The sequence below is a fragment of the Musa acuminata genome, chromosome BXJ3-3 (assembly GCF_036884655.1).
Source record: "Musa acuminata AAA Group cultivar baxijiao chromosome BXJ3-3, Cavendish_Baxijiao_AAA, whole genome shotgun sequence".
Taxonomy (NCBI): Eukaryota; Viridiplantae; Streptophyta; class Magnoliopsida; order Zingiberales; family Musaceae; genus Musa; species Musa acuminata.
The window spans coordinates 34,232,228-34,243,166 of NC_088351.1; the positions used below are offsets into that span (position 1 = coordinate 34,232,228).

General features: G+C 39.2%; 2 protein-coding genes across 2 annotated transcripts; one reads left to right on the forward strand and one right to left on the reverse strand.

The window, feature by feature from the left end:
• Positions 1–385: 385 nt before the first annotated feature.
• Positions 386–8,416, reverse strand: LOC135634211 (pentatricopeptide repeat-containing protein At1g30610, chloroplastic-like). Its single transcript, XM_065144525.1, has 9 exons — positions 6,492–8,416; positions 4,856–5,047; positions 4,571–4,652; positions 4,286–4,477; positions 4,024–4,137; positions 3,134–3,224; positions 2,842–2,999; positions 2,182–2,613; positions 386–1,635 (listed from the first exon to the last, which is right to left on the reverse strand). The coding sequence occupies exons 1-9, from the start codon at positions 8,165–8,167 to the stop codon at positions 1,255–1,257; spliced, it is 3,318 nt and encodes a 1,105-aa protein (XP_065000597.1). The 5' UTR covers positions 8,168–8,416; the 3' UTR covers positions 386–1,254.
• A 475-nt stretch (positions 8,417–8,891) lies between these two features.
• On the forward strand, positions 8,892–10,604 carry LOC135632549 (putative UPF0481 protein At3g02645). The gene is made up of 2 exons (XM_065141161.1): positions 8,892–9,226; positions 9,296–10,604. The coding sequence occupies exons 1-2, from the start codon at positions 8,892–8,894 to the stop codon at positions 10,602–10,604; spliced, it is 1,644 nt and encodes a 547-aa protein (XP_064997233.1).
• The last annotated feature ends 335 nt before the right edge of the window (positions 10,605–10,939 follow it).

Consider the following 10,939-nt stretch of genomic DNA (forward strand, 5'->3'; position numbering starts at 1 on the left):
AATTTTAAATATTAGTAGGGATATTATATACTTAATATCTTCTATGGATGATTATAAGGATATCTCATGTCTTAAAAACAAAGAAATCATGTAATTAATTAGTTGACCGCTCATATTACAGTCAACAAATAATCAGATCCACACAGGAATTCAGATTATTTGTGGGGATGCCAATAAGATGGTTTCTTTTAGATACCATCAATAAAGCTTATATATATATATATATATATATAATCAATGAACTTTCACATGTGGTTACATTTGGGCTTCGTGCAATATGACCAATCTGTAATCAATGGCCATTTGGCCCCACCAATTTGGGCTCACGCAGCCACGTACTGTAGCCAGCTGTGAAGATGTTCTTTCTATTTAGAGGACGTCACAGTCACCGAGAAAACTTATTGCACCATCCCATGAAGATGAGATGACAAACAGTTTACTTGTAATACAAAATCCACATGAGAAATTTAGCTGATAATGGACTTGATAGATGAAGTCGAGACTCAATTAGCTCAATCTCATGCTGAGCTGAACTCAGTATCACTCCCTGTGAGGACTTTCTGGAACTTCAGTCTGTGGAAACAACATTGCAGGCAACATACATAACCCAATCAAATCATTGGAGCTGCCAAGACACAGCTGATGGAATTTTGATCTGAAATTACTGATGTTTTCGTACATGTAGATTCTGAGAAATCTCATGGAGTAAGGCTGAACCTTCACAATCTTTCGGCTGGCAGCAGAAGAATATTAGGTGCGAAGATAAATGTGTTATCTTCCGAAGAGAAACTTAAAACTTGAGATTAGCATTACATCAAAATCACAACATTTATTGGATCAGTCCTGCTGTGCAAATTCACATTTACTACCCAAGTTGCACACCAGACTGCTTTGCTACATCGGTGAATATACCCTGATTAAGCGGCGAAAAGCGGAAACTTGTTCTAAAAGGATATTATCTTCAGAAGTCCTCCGCAGATTGTTAAATACTGACTGCAGACGTTGTTGAGCTAACAATAAACAGTACTCATGATTAATGAACAGACTCACCTAAACATCTTCCGTTCTGTCGGTTGATAATCAAAATCACACTGCTATCAAGATTACTTACATTTGTCGAGCAAATAAATAATGACAGCACTGCTCTTTCCTCGATTTCCACTTGTTGATCATCGATGATTTGAGGTAAACAAAGAATCACATTCACTAAGAAAAGAGAAGATGATAGCTACGTATCTTCCTTGAAAGCTTTGATTACGAGTTATGTGACTCTTCCAGATGATCAGGCAAGCTTGGAATAATATTTGCATGGGCAACAAACTGTTCGCAAGCTTTTCTCAGATTTTCATAGACTGGGAGCGACTCTGAAGTTTGAGCTATGAAGGCATCCAATTCAATGGCCAATCTTAACATAATGCCACTCTTAAAGCGATGCGCATTGTCATTAAGTAATTTTAACCATGACCTCTCGGAAAACGCAAGCATGTCAATCTCCTGATGGATGTCTATGCAGGCGATAGCAGTTACAGGGTCATCTTCCATTAGTTTTATGCAAAACCTTTCCTTGATAATAGGAGGAGGTGGCACCCTACCAAAACGAACCAAGTGCTTCCATGTTGACTCCAGTACCTGTACCTGAATTATAACAGAAAAAAGTTTCTGAAGCATTTGATAATGTCCAACAAGTTTTAGAAGTAGCAAAAAACTTGGTATAGAAAAGGCTCAAGTCGATAATTGGACAACGAATAGTTTTCAGCGAAAGTTTAGAACTGATTTTGCAGATGAGAGGAACAAATCACATAGTGATGAACAAAGAGGAAAGGTCCTATGGAAAAATGGATTAGCGGGGTGAAACCAGGTGATGAGCAGCAGGTCCAAATGCAGCCTTCATATAGCTTCTTTGTCAGGCTGCTAGGCACATACTGTGGCCTAGTTGTAAATGTCATGGCAGTTTATACCATCATGAGAACTAAACAAGGTAACTTGTGAAGCAACTGGCACTCATGAATGCTTCATGAAGACTAATGTTGGTACCTATGAACATGGAGATCTTTGCTAATAAAATAATCACATTCTGAGTGACATTTTAGTTGAGACTACTAGAGAACTTTCAAAGATCCAAATTAGACAGCCAAATAATTGTTAAAGAGAAAAATAAATTGAATGCCCCTAAAAAGTTACCTTTCCAGCCCTGAAAGCATCAAGCACCATACGCAAATGTCTTCTTGTGTCAAAGTGATACCCGTGATTTAACATTTGTCCATAAGCACTCTCAAAATCATCCCACTTCTGTGTTTGAGCACAAGCCTCAATCATGGTATTGAATGTAAACTTATCAGGAACAACCTTCTGACTCAGATCACCTCTATTAGCAATTTGATGGCTGCCATCCAATATTTTCTGAAATAGATCCTTTGCTTCCTCAAACATTCCATGATTTAAATATGACTTAAGCATTATGTTATAAGTCACAATATTTGGCGAACAAAATTTATGCATTTGGTTAAAGACAAATGCTCCATTCTCAATGCTTCCAGAGTCTAGACAGGCCTTAATAAGTCCAGTATACGTTACAACCAAAGGCTTCTTTGCGACCTTGCATATTTTGTCTATCTGCAAAAAGAAATCTAAATGGTCAAAACTGTTCTGCAATATATATATATATATATATATATATATATATATATATATATATATATATATATATATGCTCAAATTGTTTTGTCATTGTTTCTTTGCATTTACGTGAAACTATTGTTTTATGAATAGAGAAAGGTCTAAATACTAGATTAAAATAGGTGTAGGGTATCATCAGTACAAAAATGACTCGGTGACAAAAACCTGGAGCAGGGCTTCTTGGCACCTCCCTGTGCTGCAGAGACAGCGGGCTAGGTCATAATAGAGACTTGCTGTGCCTACAATTCCACGTCTTTCCATATCTTTGACTGCTAGTACAGCCTCATCTATTTTACCTTCTCTCCATAGAGCTTGTACAAGAACTGTGACCAAAGTAACAGCGACCACTGATCAGTATTTAATTCTAGGCAATAAAGAGAATGTATAAAAATGTGAAAGAAAAATGAGCAATCAGCAATCAAATCTAGGCAACAGAAGTGTAATATCCTCCTAGTACCTCTGTAATTCAAAGCTCCAGGAATAGATTTCTTTTCAACTTTCCTAAAAAACTCGTATACTAGGTTGTACTTGCCACATGCCAGCATTACCTGTTTATAACCAGCAACAAAGAATTTAAATCAAGAGGTACTTCATTAAAGAAAAAAATTATTGGTAATAACTAAAATGGATGGAAAAGGCAGATTGGCAGTAACTAATTTCAGAGTCTCCAATATATATTTTAAGATATAAACATCTAGTAGATAAAGACTATATCACAATATTATAATGATAGGCTTCAGGTTTAATAACCAGGAGGGCAACAACAAGTGGAACATTGTTGGTCAAGGTGTATTTAACCTTTATACAACAAAAGAATATATTTTACAACTATAATACAGAAAAGCTGGTATCATGATTAGTATTATGATGAGGTGGAAAATGTGGAATTTTAAAACATTCCACTAATAGCATTATGATTAAGAATATTTTAAATTTTAATGCTCCAATTTGATGAATACCTTAAGAAAGGAGCATGGCAAAACAAAATAATGGAGATATAGGAAGTCCAGAATCCAGCTTGTGAATCAGAAGCGATTGCATGAACATCCATATCCGGTGACAGAAATAAAAGCATTTTAAAAAGGTTCATACTTTAGAGCTAAATACATGTGGAGAATTTGAAAGTAAAAACCAAAAAAGATGGCATATGCTCATAAAACATTATCTATGGCCTTGCTCATGCTTTAGTTTGTTACTGTTAAATTGAGCATCATATAATACAATAACAAGCCTTTCAAGCACTAGTTTCTTTGTGCCTCTGACAGTCTAGACAAGTTATTCATAGAAGACAAATCCATCCATCAGAACCTTAAGATAAGGATCAAGGCCAAACAAGAGAGACCATACCTCCATGACAAGGCCATATGTAGTATTTGAAGGCTTTGTACCCTGTTGTTTCAACTGTTGTAAAACCCAGAATGCTCCTTCCCATTGCTTCCTCTGAACACAAGCATTCAAAACCTACAATTATGAAAGACATGCAGTTATTATCTTTTAGCCAAAAATCAAACAGAACAAACTGCAGACTTACTGCTTATATTTGAATTAGACATACACCTGGAACTTCCAGAGAATCAAAATCCCTTTTCCTAAGTTCCAGGGTGCTCACCGCATTGAAGACAATTAGGTCTGGTTCTATCCGTGGATCCCATTTCTGAAGAGGGCCCAAGTTGAACTTCTTCTCGGGAACAGCTCGCATGCAATCAATCACATCAAATAGTTCCTTCATAAGGCCTGCTTGACCAAGTGTGACAGCAATACAACGGTAAGCTGCAAGATCTGGGTATGAAGATAACCCTTGCTGCAAATAGTTGACATTTAGTCATTATTGTTGCAACTCTAAAATGATACTAGGAGAACTACAATGAAAATATTACGAAGCTGAGATCATTACACGCATGGTATAGAATATGTTGAGCGCCTCAATAGGTCTCTTTGCCTTCCCAAGTACATCAAGGACAGTTGTATAGATATATCTGCATAACAAAGGCAGGTAACTAACAGATACAAAAAGAAATTCTTCTGCTGCAACTTAGCAGCTCAAAAATAAAAAGGTATCAAAACAGAATTTGCATCATGAATAATGAAAATTTTCAAGGAAAAAAAAAGTAACCTTACATCATAAACATCAAATTTTAATGACCATTAAAACTATCATAAGAAGGATAGTTTTGTAGACCTGCTCTTGTAGGACTCAAATCTCGCATGGGACTGAAGCCATTCAACAACTTGTAATACTCTTTTCCAGTTCCCCAGTGCACCCAATATCTGAACGATCCTCAAAATGGAGTGATCTGTGAATTTGATCTTGGCACTGTGTATGATTTTAGAAAATTTCCACTGAGGCATATTTATATCAGTTGCATTCAACCTGTGACAACAAACCATAGAAGTGAAATCTTTGAGTAAGCATTGATTGAAACCACAAGTTCGCAGACACTTAAGTATGATAAATACCGATAGCTATAATCAGCAGGCATTACAAAACAGGAACAAGAAAAGGTGAACCTCAGCAGGACAAAGCTTAGTGGGAGTTGTATTAAGCAACGAACTATATGTTTCAAGATTTTGTGCATTTTATGATCATTCAGCACTCAGTAGTATATTGAAGACCAAGGCAATCCCGTACAAGAAGTGCTATCCTACACCAGCTGGTATGCCCCAAGCATTGTTGTATATAGGTGCCCATTACATACCATGCTCATATGCAACAGCTAGATATGCATATATGACCCAGATAGGTGTGGAAGAGTGCTATATGGTTGGCATGGTGCAACATTGGTTAGCATCTTTTATGTTAAATGCAGAACCTTGCTGGAGACAACTGCATGAGATTATAGTTATCACAAATCAAAGCAATTTAGCATCCTCTACATTAAATGTATAACATATTATGCAATAACAGTATCATGTGCATCTATTCTGTGAGGCTGGGTAGCTTTCACTTGTTTGGTCCTCATATTTAACATAATACCCAGAGAAACATTATTTTGAGGGTAGTCATGGAAAGAAGTTCTCTTGCATCATTATGGTATTTGTTAAAGAAATATTTTGCAAACACTAGAACTAGAGATCATGATGATACATTTAAGAATTAAAATCCATCAACCATGAGCTGTTGCTGAAGTAGCTCAAGCTGATAAAACTACTGGAACTTATCGTATTAGTAAGAAAGTTACTGGTACTTTATACAAATAAGATACATGAATCAGACTAAAATGCATAACAGGTGTCAGATGCATCAGTGACATAAGATGGACATAGGACAATACATTTTAATTATTAATAAATGAGGATATTGATATCCTACTATTACTAATGCAAGAAAAACGTTACAATACAAGTTATTAAAAGCCTGAGAAACCAGAAAGGATAAAAAAACTATCCTTAATGTCGGATAAGTATCTAACCCACAAATATGTATCTTACACACAGCTGCCTCTCTAAGACGATTCACAAGAGAGGACGTGCAAATTTTGGCCACTCAAACACATTTCATGACTAGAGTGACCGTTGCTGGTCTAAGGACCTGAATTCTACAGAAAATTGCAAGATGCAGCATCAAGCGTAGTGCAAAATTCCACTGAGGAACTGGCATAAGTAACTTGTTAACTACAAATGTCCAGTATTGGAGAATTCCAATTACTGATAAAATTAGCTGTAAATATCTTTCTTATGACAGTGAAAAAGGATATTTAACACAACGAATTAAACACCAGATATCTAGCAACATCTACGGCTTTCAACTGGTACTTTGCATAAAATAAAGGGAATTATCTAACAGGTAAAAGCTAAACCAAAATTTCAGTGCTTACTGCTTTGCTAGCTTCTCTATTCTCTCTTCCATTTCCATCCGCAAAACCCGTGGCCTGTTTCTGACATCAGTGAATACCTCAAAAGTTTTGAATGCAGCTCTGTCCTCAAAATCATAGCCGTCAACATCTCCAGTTATATTATTAGAATCCATATTACCTTTACCATGTATCTTAGAAGCTCCATAATTACTATTATGCATGCCAACATGCCATTTATTTCTATCTTGTTCACTGGATATCTTGAAAGAAGCAAAATGATTCTGCTTCACAGAGTGGTCTACGTGATTCGTCTGTTTTCCTACCAATTTGTTTACACGTATATTCTGCCCGTCAAAATCATCCTTGAACTTAAACTCTATTCTGCTTCTTCTCGAGCTGGTCTGTCTCTCTCCATGATCCATCTTCAAATGGCTTTCGTCTTCAATATTATTTTTATCAAGGTCATAACCAAAACTCTTCTTGCTCGTATTATTCTCGTAAGACCTGTTAGCTTTTAGTGCATCTTTTGTAAATGCAGGCTCCCCTGACTTTCTTTGGACACTATTCCCAATAGAATATACCCTTTCTCGACAATTAATAGTTTCGTACTCGTGCATCTTCTTTTTCTCTTTGCTCCTGTAAGAATGATTGTCATTAATATGACCAATTTGATCGCCAGCAATGTCTCCACTGAAATTGTTGTCATCTGACTGTCTACTGTTTGATTTTGTGTGGTTTCCATGTGCAATCATAGCATGTCCATGACAAAATTTTCTCCCCAAAGAACGAGAATTGCTTCTCTCCATTTTGACATTATTTCCCTTGAAAGTTTCAAGTTTATCAACCCATGCTGCCTTCCGTTCCTTCTGCTGCATATCCGTTAGTCTTCCAGAGTATCTCACCTTTCCATTCTCAAGATGGCCATTATCCAGATTTTCTCCAACATCATTAACATTGCTTTGCGTGTCAAATTTTCTCAGATTTTTTGAATTACTACGGTACTTGTTCTTTTCTGGTTTACCTTTACCCATATCACCATTTCTTCTTGCAGATCCGTACTTGTTCCTTTCTGGTTTACCTTTACCCATATCACAATTTCTTCTTGCAGATCCTTTCTCCAACAGCCCTTCAATCAAAGCCCATCCACCATCACTTTTGTTCCCTGTCAATCCTGCTCCACCCTCCAAATCCTTATTCCTTCTTCGATGATCAATCATTTCACGCCCCAAGCCGTTTTCCTCCACATTTGCCCCCTCCTCGCAATCGTCATCTTTGCTACCATGCAATTGCCTCTTCATCCTGAACGATTTCCCCTTAGCAATTGATGTCTGCTTCGAGCCATACCTATCTTCATCTCCGCCTGAATCCTTACTCCTATCCACCCGCACAGACTCCAAGACCTTCACATAATCGCTGAAAGCGGGGCTAAACTTGAGTTCCTTCTCGATAAATCGACTGGCGACTGAACCGCTCCCGTCCTCTTCGCTTGCCAGAGCACAACAAAGTCGGCATTTGGTGCTTCCCGCATCAAAATTCCAGTTCTTTGCCAGCCGAAGACTCAAAGCTTTACCGAACAGGGGCTTCTGAGGAACCGAAAGCCGCCCATGGGAGGAAGAAAGATTCGAGTGGGAATTTTCCGGAAGAAACCAGTAAGTGACCGAATTGAGGACACCAATCGGCCCGTTCGCCAGTATCATCTCCCCTCGAATTTGTGGGTATGGCCGAACACTGAATCAGATTAGGAAAACAAAGAGAAAGCGCGGATCGAAGAAGCTTCCTGGGAACTCGAGGGCTTTATCGAAGAGGAGGACTCACAGGGGTTTTAGGAGCGCCTCCTTCAGCTCCTTCGCCATTTCGAAACCCTGTCGCTGGTGGCGAGTTCGGGGGTTGGATAGAGGGACGCTGAGGTTTTTCTTAGGCAACATGATTTATGTACTCGTCCTCTCACCCGCCTTGTGATTGGAGAAAGCTAATCTCCTGGTGCGGTGGGTATATATATATATATATATATATATATATATATATATATATATATGGGGTTGGGAAGTATTTCCAACCAGTAACTATCTCAGTGCCTATAATGTTCTATTAATTTCATATTTACATTGAAGAATATTAAACGGAAATTAAGATCAAATTCTTAAAAACAAATGAAAAAGGATAAATTGTAGCTAATGCAATATCTTATACAGAGTAAATTATTATCAGCAATGTTAATCAACATTATGTGAACTAGGTTAAGAGTAACATAAAATAATAATTCTTTGGGTTAAGTGTCTAACTTTGTGAATTAGTAACGCTAAACTACGTGCAGTTTCCATTCTCTCCGAGCAACCTTTTTCTAGTTCTCATCTCCTACCTTGATTGAGAACTTTTCTCGATCACTGCTACGCCAACAAGTGGATCTGTTTCCTTTCCTCCATGCCTCCACACCAGATTCATCAGTTTGACGAGATCCAATGGGTGAGCAGGATCCGGCGAGTTCTCGAGGAGGAGCTCGAGAGCGACGATGATGACCGTCCTGCCTCCATCTCTGACGTTCCAAAGGCGTTGCTCTGCAGCAAACCGGATGCCTACATTCCTCAAATCCTCGCGTTGGGTCCTTACCACCGTCATCGCGAGGAACTTCATGATATGGAGCGATACAAGCTTGCCGCAGCGAGAAGAATGCAGAGCCGGCTACCAGGTGTTAAGTTCCTGGACGTCGTCGCTCTGTTCATCAAGCTCGAGCTTCCAATTCGCGCTCATTATCACAGGTAGATCTCTCGTCATTGTTTGATATCATGTGATAGGAAGCCAATCTCTGGTAACTCGATCACTTGCAGGTACCTCAAGTTCAATGGGGAGACTTTGGCATGGATGATGGCATTAGACATGTCTTTCTTGCTTGAATTCCTCCAAATCATTGCCACCAGCAAAGGCAAGATGGTGGGGAGAGCTCCTTCACGAATGTCTCACTTGGTGGGCTTAGATCGGAGGACATCTGCATACAACATGCTGCTCTGCGATGCTCTGATGTTAGAGAATCAAATCCCGCTCTTCTTGCTACAGAAGGCCTTGGAGTTGCAGTGTTCGTCGTCACAAATCGCTGCTCAGATTTCTTCTTCCATGCTGATCGGGTTCTTGATCGAAGTTTCTCCATTCAAGACGTTAGACATCTCCCCATGGATCGATGCCGGACAACACGCCCACCTGCTTGAGCTCCTTTACCATACGGTTGCACCAAATCCAGAAGAGCTTTTCGAGACCGTCGAAGGAGATGAAGAAACCGAACGAGAGCCCCAGGTTTGCGTCAGAATAAAATTCTTCCTCAGAGCAATCGCAGCCTTCATCTTCAAACGAGGTAGAGCCTTAGTCTCAGCAGTCGTAAAATTTTTGGTGACGATCCCATGGAGAACGATCAAGAGCATTCCAGCACTGTCAATCATCGCACACCCAGTCGAGCAACTCCTCTCCTCCCAAAAGGATCAAAATTCCGAACCAGCTCGTGGAATCTCAACCCATGACAGAAGCACAACACCATTGCTGGAAGAGATCGCAATTCCTTCTGTGACCGAACTAACAAAAGCAGGCGTAAAATTCTCTGCCATGAACGGGGACATATCGGCTATCGAGTTCGACACCCATACTGCAACGCTTCATCTGCCAACCATCAGCCTGGACGTAAACGCTGAAGTAGTATTGAGAAACCTGGTGGCGTACGAGGCGTCGATCGGGTCTCGACCACTGATATTCTCGAGGTACGTTGAGCTGATGAATGGAATCATAGACACGGCAGAGGATGCCAAGCTGTTGAGGGAGGCGGGAGTGGTGCTAAACCATTTGAAGAGCGACGAGGAAGTGGCGGAGCTGTGGAACAGCATGACCAGATCGGTGAGGCTCACCAGGGTCCCAGCTTTGGACAGGGTGATCGAAGAGGTGAATAGCTATCACGGCAGTAGATGGAGAGTGAGGACGAGGAGGTTCATGAAGAATTATGCGGCTGCTTCCTGGGAGTGTCTCGTGTTGTTAGCTGTTCTTTTGCTCTTCTTCATCGTAAGCGTTCAAGCTTTCTGCGTGCTGTATGGATGCGATGTGCAAGACTCGAGCAGGGAGAACACGGCTATGATAAGACACAGTCAACCAGTGCCTTGACATAATGTTCGATATCTGGCCCTCTGTTCCAGAGAGGTATTCGTCAATCCATCAAACTTGTGCTTCTTCCTACCGAGGATTCAAGGATAAAGAAGGCAAGAACCTATCTCATGCTTAGAAATAACCAAACGATTATATTCTTTTTGTAGCCTTGACTTTCTCTTGCTTAATAATTAGCCTTTGTCTTGGATGAGGTGTCTTAATTTTTTATGATTTAGATTAGTAATAAAATATTATGACTAATTACATATTACATTTATAGTTAGTTATATTTAAAATTTTGATCTTGATATATTTTAAAAATTATATTGATATCTTTATAATTATATAAGTAA